The sequence below is a fragment of the Anser anser genome (genome assembly GCF_964211835.1).
Source record: "Anser anser genome assembly, chromosome: 21".
In the NCBI taxonomy this organism is placed as follows: domain Eukaryota; kingdom Metazoa; phylum Chordata; class Aves; order Anseriformes; family Anatidae; genus Anser; species Anser anser.
The window spans coordinates 1,194,508-1,211,441 of NC_139742.1; the positions used below are offsets into that span (position 1 = coordinate 1,194,508).

General features: G+C 62.0%; 2 protein-coding genes across 4 annotated transcripts; one reads left to right on the forward strand and one right to left on the reverse strand.

Moving 5' to 3' along the window:
* Nucleotides 1-558: 558 nt before the first annotated feature.
* FUT7 (fucosyltransferase 7) lies at nt 559-10,632 on the forward strand. 3 transcript variants are annotated; one of them, XM_083807338.1, is made up of 3 exons: nt 559-3,682; nt 4,460-4,570; nt 5,921-10,632. In XM_083807338.1, the coding sequence occupies exon 3, from the start codon at nt 6,020-6,022 to the stop codon at nt 7,061-7,063; it is 1,044 nt and encodes a 347-aa protein (XP_083663464.1). In that variant the 5' UTR covers nt 559-3,682; nt 4,460-4,570; nt 5,921-6,019; the 3' UTR covers nt 7,064-10,632. The 3 variants fall into 3 exon arrangements, with proteins under 3 accessions (XP_083663464.1, XP_083663463.1, XP_083663462.1); XM_083807337.1 differs by having other exon boundaries at nt 4,460-10,632; XM_083807336.1 differs by lacking the exon at nt 4,460-4,570 and having other exon boundaries at nt 560-3,682.
* On the reverse strand, nt 10,488-16,382 carry LOC310884870 (POU domain, class 5, transcription factor 3). Its single transcript, XM_083807323.1, has 5 exons — nt 15,787-16,382; nt 13,322-13,433; nt 12,862-12,992; nt 12,033-12,197; nt 10,488-11,749 (listed from the first exon to the last, which is right to left on the reverse strand). The coding sequence occupies exons 1-5, from the start codon at nt 16,300-16,302 to the stop codon at nt 11,498-11,500; spliced, it is 1,176 nt and encodes a 391-aa protein (XP_083663449.1). The 5' UTR covers nt 16,303-16,382; the 3' UTR covers nt 10,488-11,497.
* Between the last annotated feature and the right edge of the window lie 552 nt (nt 16,383-16,934).

A 16,934-nucleotide genomic window follows, 5' to 3' on the forward strand; every position in this document is an offset into this window, starting at 1 on the left:
CTCCCAGGGCCATTGGGCAGTGACCAAGCACAAAGGGTCACCCAGGAGACGCAGTGGTGAAGGGGCACTGGGTGCCAAGGTGCCCTGTGGAGGTCGGCTGTTCTGTGAGGGCAGCAGTGGGGCAGCCCCCAGGGAGCGTGGGGGGCGGGCACCTGAGCTCCCTGGCATGGAGAGGTGCCAAGGTTGGGGATGTCAGGGCTGGTTCTGTGCCTTTTCACCACACTCCGCTGGCTGGAGTCACAGGGCTGCCATGCTGGGATGCCACCAGGCTGACCAGCATTTCTCCTGCTTTAAAACCCCAGTGGTATTTGCTGTGTCCAGCAGCACCAAGACAGGCCACAGTGGTTCAGACAGTGGTCAGCCCAGGGCCAAGGCCTTTGCTCCAACAGGGGCTTCTTGTTGGTCCCTGGGGAAGGAGGGATGTATGCACCCTCCTTCCCCCTGAGCATATACCCAGCTTCTCACTGTTCCTGAGAGACTGCAAGCAGTTTGTCCCTCACCCCACACTTCATAAAACCCCACCCTGCTCAGCTCAGGGCAGGGGGCAGTAGCGTGAGTTACTAGTGGGGTTACGGAGCAGTGCCCGTGACCTGGTCTCTCACCTCCCTCCATTCCACTGCCTTGGGTCATGTCTTGGTGAGCTTCCCCAGTCTTCTGCTTGGCATGACTCTGAACACCAACAGCAGTGGGACATGGGGCAGCACAGCCCCAGAGAACCTGGTTGCCCATCCCTCCTTGGACCTGGAGCCTGAGCACTTCTCACAGGGCTGTCTTGCTCCTTGGTCCATGGGCAGAGGATCCATCCATCTGCAGAGGGCAGCAACCACCCACCCACAGTTCTCCGGGTGCTGCTGGCGTTACCTGATGGCCCGTGGCCTGTCCACAGATGCTGGCTGCTCTCCACCCAGCTGGGCAGAGCTGGCAGAGACCCCAGCTGCCAGCCTGGGTTTGAGCAAGACAGCTCCAGCCTGGCACAGTCTCTGCCCCTGAGCTGCCCCTGGGCATGCCCCTGGGCTGCTGCCTGCACACACCAGCTGCAAATTCCTGCCCGGGGCTTCTAAAACCCTGCCTAGGGTAGCACCGTGGCTGACAGCTGCAGATGTGGCCGTGGCCTTCCAGCAGCCTCCCAGGCCTTCCAGGACACAGCTCCTTCGGCTCCATCTTGCCCTGCATCCCTGGTGGAAACCTCATGGCCAGTGTGGCACGGCCACCTGTGCCACACAGGGAACTGGGGAACAGCAGCACGGACAGCGCTGTCAGGGAGCGCTGCCAGCAGCGAATCGGGCTGGGGCAGGCCAGCCTGGGAACAGGGCCCTGTGGGCTGTGCAGTGCCCAGTATCAGGGTTCTCAATCACACAGGGGAAGAGATGCAGAAAGGGAGTTGAGAAAAGATAACAGGAAACAGGACACACGTCTGAGGAGGAAAAAATACCCAAACCCAGCACTGCAGCTGGCCTCAGAGGTCTCTGAGGGTGGCACTGAAACCGCAGAGCCTTGCTACGCCCCAGCACATTGGCAGAGCACTGTGGGCACAGTGCTGGCAGGGGCCCCATGGGAGTGGTCCTTCTCCCAGGAACCGGGCAGCCAGAGGGATGGAGAGAAGCAAGAGTGAAATGGGGGGTGCAGCCTCCAGGGCTGCTCAAGCACCCCAAGAGCCCCCAAGGAGTGGTTTAGGGGCAAAGAGCACAGTGGACCTCACTCCCCTACTCTCTTCATGCCATGCTATGCAAGTACATGTCCACTCAGAGGACAGTACTACATGCCTCAGGGCTCTCCTCCCTGCCTCCGACTCGGTTTCCCCCTCTCTCTTCACTCTGCCAGGGCCTTAGGAGACAGGTGTGCCCAGGCAGCCATGCCAGCAAAGAAACAACCAGGCAGGTGGCCTCACCAGGACAGTGGCACAGCCAGACCCCAGGCATGGGCACAGCTCTCAGTGCAGGCGCAGTAAAGGCACGCACGTGCCCACTTCCCCTTTTGGCAGAAAACATCCCAGCAAGGGCAGGTGCCCAGGCCTGGCAGAACAGAGGAGCTGCTGGTGCTGCTTTAGCTGACAGTTTCAAGATGAGTCAGTGGGAGCCAAAATCAGGCTGGCATCCTGTTTTCAACCTGGCTGCAGGGTGGCAGACAGGAGGCACCCTGGGGAGGCTGAGGGCAGGGCCCTGCCTGCACCCATCTCAGAGCAGGCAGGGCATTGGGACGGAGCAGGAGCGTGCACGTGCTGAACCCCCAGCACACACCTGCTCCTTCCCGGCACTGGCCAGGAGGGAATTGCCCCCAGCCCAGCCACAGCACAGGTGGTCCTGGTGATGGTGCCAGGCTAACGTTCTGGGCTTGTTAGTACCCCTCTCAGCTCTGCGATGGGCTGAAGAAAATGCAAAGGCAGAAAATGCAAAGGTTTATTCCAAGACAAATGAGCATCTTGCTCTTCATCTGCTTCTGGGTGATTTTGGAGCGAGTTGTGTGTGCCAGGAACCTGCAGCCAGACACGACAATCCTGATTTTCAAGAGTAAACAAAATAATAGTAATACTGTTCTAGTGGTCTCAGCAAAACAGCGTTTGCAGGATGTGCTTTGGCACAGAAACTGCCAGCCCGCAGAGCTGCCCACGGGCTCAGCCCAGCCCCTGCAGCCTCCCTCCCTGCCGTGCTCTGCATGGGCACTGCCCTGGGAGGCAGCTGCGGGCAGGAGCACAGTGGCCAGGGCAGCCTGCTGGGCACCGGACCCTGCCTACATCCTGCTCCACATTGCTCACGCCCAAGGATGGGGCTGGGTGGCAGGGCTCAGACCAGACTGGGGGGGGGCTCTCCCTGCTGTCCCCTCCTTGGTATCACCCTGTGACCCATCTCTGTCCCCTTGCACTCCTCTGCCATGGGGCTGGAGGAGAAGACATGCCAGGGGGTGGGAGACCTAGGGACCTGGCTGGAGAAGGTGGCCAGTGTGGGCATGAACCCAGTCCCTGCTTGCTTCTGAGGGCAGCCGTGCTCCTTCCATCCACGTGGTGGAGAGCACTGATGAGCCCCAGTGCAGGGACACAGGGACATTGGGCAAACCCCCAAATGGGCAGGTACCAGGAGAAGCCACAGCTCATCTGGGGCATTGGGGTTCTGGCTAGCAGCTGGGATGGGAGAGGTGCTCGGCAGACACGAGATATGATTTGTGCTTGCTTTCAAAGACGACCCCTTGGAAATCCCTTTTGGGGAACTGAAACCCCACACAGGGCTACCTGTCTCTTCTGCAAGGAGCTGCAGCCCTGCCAGAGAGTCGGGAGAAAACACAAGGCCATGGGGCAAGGTGCGCAGGCACAGAGATCTGCGAGCATCTACCAGGGTGCAGCACACTGCCATGGGGCAGCACGGGACATGCACTGTGCAACAGGATCCCATCCTGACATGGGGCACCCCCCAGCCATGTGAGAAGGAGCCCAGCCATGGGGCACCCAGCCATGGGTGATATTGCCACCCACATGGGGGAAGTGCTCAGAGTGCGCTGTGAGAGCAGCAGGAAGGACCTGCTTGGGGGCTGGGACAAAGCAAAACCACAGAAAGGAGGAAGCCCTGAGTGCTCCAGCCCAGAACCAGCAGCTGCCCCGGAGTACCTGCGTGGGCAGTCACCAGCCCTGGTTGTGCCGTGCTGCGCCGTGCTGTGCCGCGCCACGCCGTGCCGAGCCGCTGTCCGTTCCACAGTAAGTCCGCAGGCTGAGCCCACGTGCCAGCACTGCCGCACAACATGGGGAGAGGGGGCTAAGCAATGGGTTGGCTCCTGGTGCTGCCAGCCTGAGGATCTGCCCTTCCAGAGCATCCTTTGAATGTGGGGCAGTGTCCCCACTGCTGGGGACTGGCAGGCAAAGGGGCCCGAAGCACCGGTGCCCTCATGCGTGGTGCAGGGAGCAGGCAGAGCTTTTTTCCCTCTTATAATGATTTTTTTTTTTTTTTCTGGAGCCTAAACTTAGCTCATGTATTTTAGCATGCCAGACGGAGCAGGCCAGAGCAGGGAAGGGATTTGCAAAAGCAAAGCTGCTGCAGATCAGCTGGGAAAGCAGGGCAACACCTTCCACAAGCCTCCAAAATCACAGAGGAACCAGCACCTCCTGCCTGGCTGTGGGGCTGGGGCATCTAATATGCTTTCAGAGGTTACCTTGAAAGGGAAACTGTCTTTGGTGCTGAACACTGTGGGTGACCTGCCAAAAATTTAGCTGCAACACATGCAGAAATGCACACTGCCAAATGGGTAGGGAAAGGAACTGAGGGGGAGCGCCCTGTACACCCGGGGCTGTGCCTGCAGCCCATTCCATGCCCGGCCACCCAAGCATTGCCAAAGCAGGACAAAAAAATCAGGCAGTGTCCAGCCGTGCAGCCCTCGGGACCAGCACTCATGGGGTTTTGAGCTGGTTGCTGGCACCTGGTGCAGCTGAATGTCGCCCCCCAGCCCCCGCATCTGCTCTTGCTGCTCTCTATTTCAGGGAGCAACTCTGACTCAGTTAAGAAGCAGAACCTTTGGCAAGGCCAGACGCAGGCAGAAGGGCACTGCAGTGGGGTGACCGAAGGTGCAGACGCGCTTCTCATGCTGGATGGTGGGTGACTGGGGTTCCCACGTGCCTACGGGCCGAGCCCCGCCAGCTGGAGACCTACAGCAGCCCAGCTGTGGGGGAGCCAAATGCCCCTCTGCCCGTACCTCCCTCTGCCCTGCCTGCTGGGGACTGGAAACCTGGGGCACCTGAAAATAAAGTATGGGTATATGCGGTGCCAAGACAACCAGCTCCCAGCCTTGGTGTCTTCGTGGCTGGGGAGAGCACCCCAAGCCCAGGGAGAGCACCCCAAGCCGGGTAGGAGCCCTGCCATCACTGCAGGAGGGTGCTGGGACAAGTGAGGCTTGTTTCAGGCAGGACCCTGATCTGGCCCTGATGGGGTTTGGGACTTCCTGATGGCTGATCCATGAGTGGGTTCAGGGATGGAGCCTTGCTATGGGGTGTGGGTTCACAGCATTTCTTGCAGCAACTCCCAGCCAGCTGTGAGGCCAGACTCGGGGTACTCCCTCACCCTTTGGCATGTGGCCCCAACCTGCAGCCCCCCAGAAAGAACAGCACGTTCCTCCCAGGCTTTGCTGTGGCAAGGCTGGCTGCATTTCAAGCTCAAAACATCCGCCCCAGGCAAAGCGAGAAGTGTGGAATGGGACCGTGCCTCTTTGTCGGATGGGGAAACTGAGGCACAGAGCAAGTGACAAGGAAAGCATCCCTTGTGTGTGCAGTTGGGAGTGGTGCTTATCAGTTGTGACAGGGGCACAGGTGGCTCCTGACTGTTGGCTCTGTATGCCCTCCCCACCCCCTTCAGCAACAGCACTGCTTGCCCTTAGAGACTGGGGGCACTGGGGAACACATGAGGGAGGGTGATGCAAATGACAGCACCAGCTTGGTGTGACACAGAAGCAACGGCTCCTGCCTTTTCCTACCCTGACAGGTAGCCTCAGGCAAAGTCCTTTTATCTTTTGCATGTGGGATTTTATGAGCTTAAAAGTCAACACTAAAGGGAAAAAAAAAAAAAAAAGAGCACAAAAGCCCAGAAAAAAAATGGAAAGCACATGGTGAAAGTTGTGGGTCCCTCTGTGGCAGCCGGGATGGCATGCACCCATCCCCTTGCTTGGCCGAGGTGCTGCCCACATCCCCAGCCTGCCCCAGGCCAGGGATCCCTGCAGGGTTGTGGCAGTGGGTGCGTGGGTGGGACCCTGCAGGGGGGCAGAGGTATACTGGGGCCTGGGGGCTCCTGCTGTGCCTGAGCCCTACGGGGTTTGGGTGCCATGGAGGAAGCGCAGAGAAGTGTTTCTCCAGCCACGCCAGCCCCAGCATCTCCTCGCTCCTCCATGCTCCCGCTGGCCAGGTGGCTGGGCAAGCTGAGCTGATGGCCCTTGCTGGCTTCTTCTGTCCCAGGCACAGCCTGCAAGAAGGTGACACCACCAAGAAGGTGACACCACCAAGAAGGTGACACCACCAAGAAGGTGACAGCCAGCCCTGCTGAGCACCGGCAGCATGTCCCGGGCATCACCACTGCCACGGCTGCCATGGGGCCGGCCCAGTGTGAAGGCAGTGGTCACTGCTGGGTTGTTTGTCACCATGCTCTGGAACCTGAAGTGCTTCATCAACTCATCTAACACCTCTGGTGAAGCCCCCAAGCATACTAAGCCACTGGTGGTCCTGGTGTGGGAATGGCCTTCAGATCAGGTCCCAAACATCAGTGGGGACATTTGTCGTGAGCTGTACGGCATTGAGGGATGCTGGCTCACCATGGAGCAGCGGCTCCTGCACCAGGCAGACGTGGTGGTGTTTCATCACACCAGGCTCCAGCAGGGCAGGGACAAGCTGCCCCAGGAGAAGCCACCAGGGCAGAACTGGGTGTGGGTCTCCCTGGAGTCCCCCACAAACACTAAAGCATTAGCAGGATGGAAACAGACCTTCAACTGGGTGATGACCTACAGACGAGACTCAGACATCTTCATCCCCTATGGCAAGCTTGTGCCCAACCAGTCAGCCACCATGAACATCCCCACGAAGACCAACTTGGTATCCTGGGTTATTAGCAACTATCACAGGACTCAGAAAAGAGCTGAAGTCTACAAGAACCTGTCCAGGTACCTCCACGTGAACATATATGGGAAGGCAAACAGAAATCCGCTTTGCAAAGACTGCCTTTTGCCAACAACATCCAAGTCCAAGTTTTACCTGGCCTTCGAGAACTCCATCCACCGGGACTACATCACTGAGAAGCTCTGGAGGAACTCCCTGATGGCTGGCACCGTGCCTGTGGTGCTGGGGCCTGCCCGGGCCAACTATGAGCGGTTCATCCCCGCAGACTCATTTATTCATGTTGATGACTTTAGTTCCCTGGCAGAGCTGGCCACCTTCCTGAAGACCATGAACTCCAGCCGTTACCAGCAGTTCTTCGCATGGCAGAAGAAGTACAGTGTGAAGCTCTACGCAGACTGGAGGGAGCGCATCTGTACCATCTGTGCCATGTACCCCAGCCTGCCCCAAGGCCGTGTCTATCCCGACCTGGAGAGCTGGTTCAACACCTAGTGCAGGGCTGACATGCGCTGAGGGCACTCAGCACTGCCAGAGACATCAGGGATGCATTTGTGCAGAAGATAAAAGTGGGAGGAGTGTGGGGCACCCTGCGACAGAACAGGATGCTGTGCAGGGAGGGATGTGGGACCTCTAATACTCGCCCTGTTGTTGCCACACTGTTACCTTGAGCAACTCCGTGTGACTTAGCTTCCTGCCAAATGTGACTATCCGCCCATACTGACCTACCCTGCTATGGTGCTGGCATAACCAGAGGGTGCTTTGGAAATAAATGACACAGGTTTCCAGAGGCTCTGCCCATCTGTCAGGGCCTGGGCAGGGCTGAGGGCAGGCGAGGACAGCAGGAACCATCAGCTCCCCAACCTTCCTTTCCTCCTCATGCCCTTGTAATCATGCTGTGCCCCCCCAACACTACTTGGGCAGCAAATCCATGGTGGCAGAGGCCCCCGGTGATGTTTCCGGCTGGGTGACCGCAGCGGGGGCGGGGGGGGGAGGGTGTTGAGAGGGAGGCGGGATGGGAGAGACATGGTCCCCAGGGACCTCAGGGCAAGAGGCTGCATCCTGCCAGGGACCCAGCGTCCTGTAGCCAGGGACGAGCAGCTCACGCATCGCACCAGCTCCCACAGCCTCTGTGCTGGCACAGCCCTGCAGAAGCCATTTCCCCTGCTTCTGCTCTCTTGCCACTGGTGTCCCCGTGCTGGCAGGACACCGGATGCTCTCAAGAGCAATCACAGCCTGCTCAGTGCAAGGCCGAGTCAGAGCAGGATGGCTGTGGTTTTGCACTGCCGGCTGCACGTACTGCTGTGACAGGAAGCTGTTGAGATGGTGCTGTCCTGAACTTTGCAGCGAGCCAAAAGGAAACGCCCCACACCAGTGCCCTTGGCACTGCCAGCCCCCGCACACCCCGTGCCATGCACACACCACGTGCCCTGGGCACCCCCGCACCACGAGCATCCCACTCTGCGCTGTGTGCACCCCCTCTGTGGACATTGCATGGCGAGCGGCCTGCACTGTGGGCACCCTGCAGCACACACACCCTGCCTGGGAAGCTCCCTGCACTGCAGGCACCTGAACCCAAGAGCATCCTGCACTGTGGGCCCCCTGCTAGCACACACACCCTGCAGTGTGGGTACCCTGCACCGAAAGCACCCTGCCCTGTGGGCACTCTGCACCACCTACAGCCTGCGCCACGCACCCCTGACCATGCAAAGGGCATCCTGCTCTGTGGGTACCCTGCACCCCGGGCATGGGCAGCCCCCAGGCACTCCATGGGGAAGCACCCATCTGGGACTGGCAGCAGACATCGGGGCTAGGCAGCAAAACTGGGGAGGAATGTGACTGCTCCATCCCCGCCTCACTGTGTGCAGACCCACACCTCACCATGTGTCTTCTCGTTTACCTCCCCAGTACCGGTGACTCCTTTTGTCACACATTTTGCCCAGTTTCCCTCACTGCAGCCCCCAAGACTACACAGCCTGAGCCCCACCACCCTGCCCAGCAGCACCCAGCAAGCTGCCGGCCACCCACTGGACCTGGTCGCATGGGCGATAACCCGCAGGAGAGGGGACGATCCCGCTTGCGGTGTGCGCTTTGTGAACACGTCCCCCCCCCCCCCCCCCCCCAGCGTCAGCCTGGTCCAGACCTGCCTCATGTGGCAGTTTGACAGGACACGCCACAACCTTCTGATTTCTGCAGTGTGGTTTCTCATTTTGTCTTCTGGATCAACTGAAAACTGAGCAGGAACATGTCACACCCCTGTCAGTGCTGCCCTCGCCTCCATGGCAGCACGGCCCCAACAAGCCTCGGCTGGCTGCATCACTTCTCCATCATCATGCACGGCCATGAGGGGCTGCAGGATCTGGGGGTCCCGTGAGATCTGGGCGTCCCACAGCCTGCTCCCCGAGGGGACCCTACCTGGCTGCGCAAACTGCAGCAGAAAATCAGATGGTTGAAACTTGCAGAGTCAAACCTAAGCAATGTGACAGCCTTCCCAGGCAGAAATGGCACCTCTGTAGGCAAACCTACGGTCTAATGTATCACAGACTGCCAGCCTCCATCACCCCCCGCCCACCCCTCCCAAGGGCACCTCTGGCCACAGCAGTTTGCAGCAGGCGCTGTGCCTGGCTGTGAGCCCCAGGATTTGAGTCCTGCTGCTAAATGAGGCTGTGGGCAAGGAGTCCTGGGCATCCAGGTACTAGAGAACAAGTGGGGACACAGGGGTGAGGGCAATGGGGTCCTGCATGTGTTTCCACCTCTGCCCTTTGCAGGATCCCAAGGTGCTCTGAGAGCAGCAGCCAGCTCCTGCACAGCCCACGAGAATGAGGGTGCAGACCAGCCCTGAAAAGCAAGAGCAAAACCATCATTAACTGGCAGCTGAGCTAATAAAGGGGCTTTTCAGAGTTTGTTTCAATACAGATCTGGTCACTTAATTGCTTGTGCTCAGGGAGAACCCTGAGGGTGCAGACTGATGGCTGCAGCAAACTAGGCTGCACAGCCAAGGGTGCTGAGCAGTGAGTTGTCGCACCCTGGAAGTGCCCTCCTTCTCCCATTTGGCAGTCCCCATGCACCTCCTGCTGGCATCACCCCGCACAGCCTTGCTCCCGGCTGGCCCCAGTGCCGTGGGGCTTCTTGGCCACCAGCACGGCCACCTGGCAATGCTGAGGCTGTCCAGGATGTGCCTTGCCCAGGACTTGCATATTGCTCTTGCAAGCAGTGGTGAAGCAGCACGCCCCAGCAAGCCCTTCCCTGTTCGTGGACCCTGGAGGGACCCTTCACCTGAGACTCCCTTGGGCTTTTGCCTTTCCAAAAAGTAGCTATGGAAAAAAATAGCAGCCCCATAAGGGTGGGAGGTGACCTCTGTGCACACTCCTGAACACATCTGCTTCTGCAGACAGGAAAGGAAATGGGCTGTGTGCCCCCACCGACCTGCAACCCAGTTCCTGGAGCTGGACACATTGCTCCACAAGCCGCCAGGCCCCTTGGTTAAGAGCTGGATCCAGAGCAGCTCATGGGCCAGCACCCACTGACCTGAATTACCTCCAGCAGCACGAAGCAGTGGCTCAGCTGCAATTTAAGATCATGCCATTCAGCAGTGCTCCCGGCTGCGGTGTGGGCGCCAGCTTGCTGTATCTCCAGCCGCTGCAGGCAGCGACAAGCCGGGTCTTTTAGACTGTGGCAGCACCAACTCTCACAACCAAGCTCAGTGTAACCCCTCTGCCTGCTCAAGCCTTGGGCACAGCAGGGAGCTCAGCCCCACGTGGGTGCACCGTCCAGCTGCTGGAGCAGCACAGCCCCCCCATGCCCCCCATGTGCAGCCAGACCCAGACTGGCACCGTTGTGGTCTGCAGACAGTGACCACAGCAGGACCCAAGCAGGCACAGGACATAAGGGAGGCAAGGAAAGAGCTGACTAGCTCTCATGCCCCAAAGAACTGAGATTTATTTCACTGCCAGAGGGAATATGATTAAGGAAAAAAAAATCATCATCAACTACAGCAGGCTCAAAGGCACGGGGTGCTAGCAGCATGGACAAGATGGCATCAGCCCCACTGTGGGCCCTGGGCTGGGACCGCTGCAGAATAGCCCCAGGGCAGCCCAGCTAGGGGCTGTGACAATGGCTAGAGAGTGAAGAGGGCCCAGAGGCTCCGGGGTGATGCTGGGAGGGGAGGCCCTGCCCCACCACCCTGCCCTGCTGGCCTGCCACGGTGGGCGGGCAACAGGGTGACCCTCCTGCGCTGCCAGGACGAGCAGGGCTGGAGGCTGGGGCTGCTGAGGGCTCCCCCCGTAGCATCACGCAATAGCCCTGGGCTCACCCCAGCCACCCGCAGCAGTGGGCAGAGCCCACCAGGGGACCACCCCCTCCCCGTGTGCAATGCCCCAGCCCTGCTCTATGTAACAGGGAGGAGGCATCTGGGAAACTAGTGATCACTACAAAGAATTTTGCTTTTTAAAAACTAGAAATACAGCCAAAACCATAAAAAAAAAAAAAAAACTCCCCCCACCCCTAAAAAATTTAGAAATGCTTTTTTTCTGGTTCTCACAGGAGCAGCTCGGCAGGGGCCAGGCACAGGCGGCTCCACCCAGCCCCCAGGCACGCATGGCTTTGGCAGGTAACAGTGAGGGAGCTCTCCCCCACACCCCCGAAAGGCAGGAGGGTGCTGACCCCATGCAGGGGGGCTGCTGGGACCAGCGAACTCACGTAACTGGGAAGGGCTGGGAGCAACTGTAGAGAGCGGGCACCATCCCCACGCTTGGCTCCCGGCCCTTCCTCAGCCCCTCAGGCCCCAAAAGCTGTAAAATAGCACAGCCACTGCCCAGACAAGCCCTGGGAGCAGGGCCGGAGCCATGCCCGTGCCTTGTCAGGGCAAGGGGAGGACGCTGCCCCTGGACGGACGGGCTGCAGTCGGGGCGCACTTCTGCCTGCCCTGGTTCAGTGGCTGCTGTTGTTCATGGAGAGCCCAGGCTGCAGAGCTTGAGGGAACATCTCGGCCTTGTGGAAGGGCGGCATGTAGACCGGAGGGGATGGCGCTAAGCTATAGCCCTGGGACGTCACCGGGATGGGCAGGCCAGGGGGCACCAGGGACTGGTTCATGTCGTACATCACCCCCTCCGTCTCATTGCCAAAGGGCAGCAGCAGCCGCTTGCCTTTCTGACGCCGGTTGCAGAACCAGACCCGGACAACCTGTGAGGGAGGGGAGACAGGGCAAGGATGAGTGGTGCTCTGCAAGCCCAGGGACACTGTGGCAACAAGACCCTTCTGCTGGTGGCACCTCCACGGCCCTGAAGCGCCTGACCCCCTGCACGGCTCCTCCTGGGGCTCAGCACGGAGGGGCAGATGGTGGCAACCAGCTCCAGCCACCCTCCCACACCTTCTTCCAGTATCAAAACTGGCCTGATGTGGATGCTCAGGAAATGCAGCTGTTTGGAACCCCCGCCCCCCACCCTCCAAACCCTGCGAAACCTACATCTTTGTCCAGGTTCAGGTCTTCAGCGATCTGGGAGATCTCCTGGGGACTGGGCTTCACACATTTGCGGAAGAAGCTCTCCAGCGTCCCCTTCACATTGGTCTCGATGCTGGTCCTGCGTTTTCTCTTCCGGGCTTGGGCCAGCACTTGCTCTGCATTGCACATCTGGAAGTGAGAGAGACCACACACTTGGTCACAGGGTGGCCCAAGGCTGGCAATGTCCCCCCAGCCTCCGGACACACACACAGAGCTGGCTGCAGAGGTCTGGGAGGGACGGCAGGCTTTGTCCCTGTGACCATCTGCCAGCACAGCCTCTTTCTGATCAGCAGTGCAGAGAGACGCAGTAAAAGCTCAGACTTCGCTGCTGAGCTTCACCCCACTGCAACTGGGCTCATTCCCAGCATCCTACCGCTGATTCCCCACCGGCATGGGCAGGGGAGACGGACACATCTTTCTGCATTACATCCCATCCCTCCAGCCTGCCCTCAGGGAGCAGCAAGATGCATCTCCAGCTCGTCCCAGACTCCAGCAGTAGTCAGCTGCTCCGAGACGAGAGCTGCCCCTGCTGTCATATGGTGCACATGGGGGGAATTTGGGCTCCCACCTGCCTGGCTGAAGGGTGCTACTTAGCAGATCAGCGGTGGACTGGGTACCCCCCCCTCGGGACCAAACCCATGGCTGTGAGAAAGGCGGTGAGCCACTGCCATGGCAAGAGAAGCCTGCTCCTCCCTTCCTCTCCCAAAAAGCATGTGTGCAGGGCAGGGCAGGAGAGGCTGCAGCTCATTTGTCAGCACGTAAACCAGACACCCTGCCCTGCCCAGCCCCGTACCTCCTGCATGTTGTCCGTGTTCTCTGCTTCGTTGAGCCAACGCTGTAGCAGTGGCTTCAGCTTGCACATGTTCTTGAAGCTGAGCTGGAGCGCTTCGAAGCGGCAGATGGTCGTCTGGCTGAACATCTTCCCTGCACGGGGAGGCAGGCGCTGTTATGCACAGCTCCCCGAGGGCAGCTGCCACCCCCAGCAGCCCCCCAGGGCTCCCCAGGGACCAGGCACCAGGAAGGGCGTTTTCCCTGCTGGTTCGGCAGGGACTTAAAGCACTCAGAAACTCTTCAGAAACAGCTATTGTAAACCAGTTCATTGGTGCTAACAGCAGCTTTAGCAAACACAGGCTGGTGCTGGCCACCGCTTTTGCGGGTCATTATGTAGCAAAAATCTCTTTTGCCCCCGTGCCCCATCCCCATGTTGCCCTTTTTGCCCCCAGGTATGGGGAGAGATGTGGAGAAAAGCTTACCATAGAGAGTGCCCAGAGCCAGCCCCACGTCAGCCTGTGTGAAACCCAGCATTATGCGCTTGTGTTTAAGGTCCTTGGCGAACTGCTCCAGCTCTTCTGAGGTTGGTGCATCCTGGCAGGGAAAAGCAAACTCAGAGGGAAAACTTGCACCCACCTGGGCTGGGACTGCAAAGAGCAGAGTCCCATTGGCGGGGGGGGCAGTACGGGCCTGGGATAGGGACAAGGAGGGGTGGACAACCCTTGGTAGCAGTGATGCACACCTGCCGTTGCCACCTTGGGGTGACGGGGTAGGGGCAGAAAGGATTTTCCCCAACCCCCAAACAATGGACTCCACTGGGCTCTGGACCCCTCATGCCCCCCCCCCCCCCACATCTTGCTCCACACAGGAGAAACCTCTGGCCCTTTTCTGGGACAGAATGCAGGACGTGGAGCACCAGAGCCCCGAGGTGTGGGGAGCTCTGCCCTGAGGTGTGGGGAGCACGTCCCTTCTGCCTGGGCTCACACCCTCACAGCCTGACCAGGGGCACCACAGACCCACAGGCGGCTTTGGCAATCTCCCCAGCATCATTCCTCTACCACGCACCCCACAGCGTGTCCCCTGGGGTGCAGGGCAGGCACCAGCCCCTCTCCTGGCTGAGCCCAGTGAAGAAGAAATGACTCAGATAAAGTGAATTTTGAAAGAACATATGATTTGACTGGGTTTCAAGCACATTTTTGCAACAGCCAGACTTCACTTCTGGAAAGCTGCTTACCCAAGTGCTTCACTTCCTCCCTGCAGTACAGTCTCGAACTGCTGTAGTGGGCATTTTGCAATCTTTTCACCAATTGTCATGTTTGCCGCATTTTTCATATTTTACAGGCACACCTCCTGCCGGCCAGTCTCAGCTTTTAATTGCTCAAGTACATCGGCGACAAGAAGCCCAGAGCATCCCTACCACGGGGCACCCCGACCCTCTTAGGAGAGAACTGTTCCTTCTGCCTCGGCTCAGCACGGCAGGACGTGAACTGCAGGGCGGGCAGGAGAGCTCGGCGCCGGCCGTGTAACACACACACACACACACGGGTGCCCCACGTGCTGGGCTCGGCGGGCGTGGGAGCTCCAACCTTACTTTGCCACTTACACAGCAGCAACTCTGTGCAAAAACAAGAAACCCACAACAGAAAACGAAAAGCTCGGAAAAGCTTTGAAATCAACCACATCATCGCTGCTGCTAACCCCGGCGAGCGTTTGCTGGCAGGGATGCTTTTACGTCGCGCCCCGAAAAGATTTAAAACCGAAATCCCCCAAGACGGCCGCCAGTCACGCTGCCGAGTGAAGGCGCCTGCCCTCACCGGGGGCAGCCAGCGGGGGGCCGCTCTCGTCCCGGTGCCCGCCCGGGGGCGTCGCGCGTGGGCGCAGCCCCGCGGGGCGCGGCGTGGGGCAACCGCGGCGACCGGGAGCTGAGCGGGGCAGAGCAGAGCCCCGGGCCCGACCCCGCCGCGCCGCCCCGGGCTCCCGACCGAGCGGAGCCCCCTCTCCTCCAGCGGGGGCTTGAGGGGCGCCGGGCGCGGCGGGGCGCTGCCCGCGGGGCCGCGAAAGCGTCCCGGTTGCTCTAAAGCACCTCCCCAGAGGCCGAGCCCTTCCCTCGGCCGCCCGTCGGGCTGAGGCAGCCGTGTAGCCCCGCGGTGCAGCGGGGGCTGGCTGTAGCCGTGCAGCCCCCGGTCTCTGCGCTGGGGGAGAAGGGACGGGGCTGGCCCCGCGGGCAGGGAAATGGCCCCCGGCCCGGCTGGGTGCCAGCCTGGAAGTCCCCGTCTTCGTCAGCGCCTCCCCGACTCTACAGGAGTCACGGCCGCGCCGAGGGGAGGGGTGGCCAGGCACCCGGCGGGTTAAGGGGTTCCCAGCCCGGAGCCCCGAGCAGGTTTGCTGCCGTCCCGTCCCCTGACCTCGGGCCGATCTCCGCAGCCGCTCCCCACGGCTACGCAGAGCCTCTCTCTACAGACGTTTCCTCGGAACGTTAAGAAACCTCAAAGGCGTTTTTTGTGCCGCGAAGCTGCACTTTGCGCAGGCCCCGAGGACAGAGGGAGCTGCGATGCCGGGACGAGGACGTGCTGCCGGCAGTCGGAGCCGCGGGGACCCGACGGCTGCACAGCGCTCCTCCCAACGTCCCCCCCCGCCGGGGCCGGCCGGAGCCGCTCGTTCCCAGCGGGACACGGGGACGGCGGGGCCCGGTCCCGGCTCGGGGTCCCGAGGACGCTCCGCTAACGCGCTCCTGGCCCGCCCCCGCCGGCGGCCGTCCCGTCGACAGCTGCCAAGTCGGGACGGCGAGCCGCCCGTGCCGAGGCCGGGGACCGTCGACGAGGACCCGGAGCGCGCCGAGCACGCGGCGGGGCCGGGGCGGCGGGCGGGGCAGCCGTCGGGGGGCAGCGGAGGGGCCCGGCCGGGCGGCGGGCCCGGGACGCGCCGGGGAAGGGAGCGGGGGTCTCACCTCGTCGCCGCTGTCGCTGGAGTGTCCGCCCTCGCTGGCGGCGCCGCTGGAGCTGCCGCTGCTGCCCAGGCTGGCGAGGCCGCCGGAGCCCGGCTGCAGGGCGCCGGGGCAGAGCCCGTGACCGGGACCGGCGGGGAAGGGGGCGGCGGCGGCGGCGCTGGGGAAGGGCGCGGCGGCGGCGGCGGCGGCGGCGGCGGGGGGCGCGGGGCCGGCCCACGGCGGGGCGGCCCAGGCGGGGCCGCAGCAGGGCGCGGCGGGCGGCGCGGCGCGGGCCTCGGGGGAGCCCTGGCGGCAGGGCCGGCCCGGGCGCGCCTCCGCCTTAGCGGGCGGCCCCGCGGCCGGGGGCAGCCAGGCGCGGGCCGCCGCGGCGTCGCGGCCGCCGTCGGGCTCGGCGGCGAAAGGGAAGAAGAGCTGCTGCGCGGCCGCGCCGTCGTAGGCGCCGCGCGGGAAGGGCGGGCCGCCGTCGGGCAGGAGGCCGAAGGGGGCGGCCGGCAGCCCCCCGTCCGGGCTGAACATGGTGGCCGCGGCCTAGGGCTCCATGCGGCGCCGACGGGGCTTCGGCTCGGCCCGGCCGCCGCGCTCAGGCCGGGCGCGGGCCGTCGGCCGGTGCCTCCATGCTGCGGCGCCGCCGGGGCCACTGAAGGCGGCGGGGCCGGGCCGGGCCGGGCCGGACCGTATGGAAATGGGCCCCCGCCCCATTGGCCCCCGCGGCGCGGCCCCACCGCCGGTGGGTCGGGCGTGAACTTGATCCCCTTGAGCCTTGAGGAGGGGGCAGCGGCCCGGCCGGACGGCCCCGCGGGCGGAGGGGGCCGGGGGGGCCCCACGTGCTCGCCGCCCCTGCTCGCGGCCATCGGGGCGCCCGCGACGGGGGACGGCGACGACCCCGGCCCCGCGGGCAGGGCCGCGGCCTCAGCGGCTCCTCGCCGGGGGCTCGTCAAGGGCAGGGGTGGCCCCGGAGGTGGCTGCTTTGGGGACGGGGACAGCCGCAGCGGTGGGAGCGGAGGCCGGGGCAAGACTGAGGCCTTGGGGACGGGCGGCCGCCGGGACACTGGTGCCTTCGTGCACCACTCGTCCATCCCCTCCACCTCTGCCTTGCAGTGGGAAACAGGATCCAAGTGGCAGCGCTCCCTGGGCAAGGCTGGGCATTC

Excerpts from the sequence above, each read along its gene's own strand:
- LOC310884870 (XM_083807323.1), bottom strand. The coding sequence starts at position 16,302 with ATGTTCAGCCCGGACGGGGGGCTGCCGGCCGCCCCCTTCGGCCTCCTG. Across the intron at positions 13,434-15,786 it reads CCAGCGACAGCGGCGACGAG|GATGCACCAACCTCAGAAGA; the intron begins GTGAGACCCCCG and ends TTTCCCTGCCAG. Across the intron at positions 12,993-13,321 it reads GGCTCTGGGCACTCTCTATG|GGAAGATGTTCAGCCAGACG; the intron begins GTAAGCTTTTCT and ends CTCCCCGTGCAG.
- FUT7 (XM_083807337.1), top strand. The coding sequence starts at position 6,020 with ATGTCCCGGGCATCACCACTGCCACGGCTGCCATGGGGCCGGCCCAGT.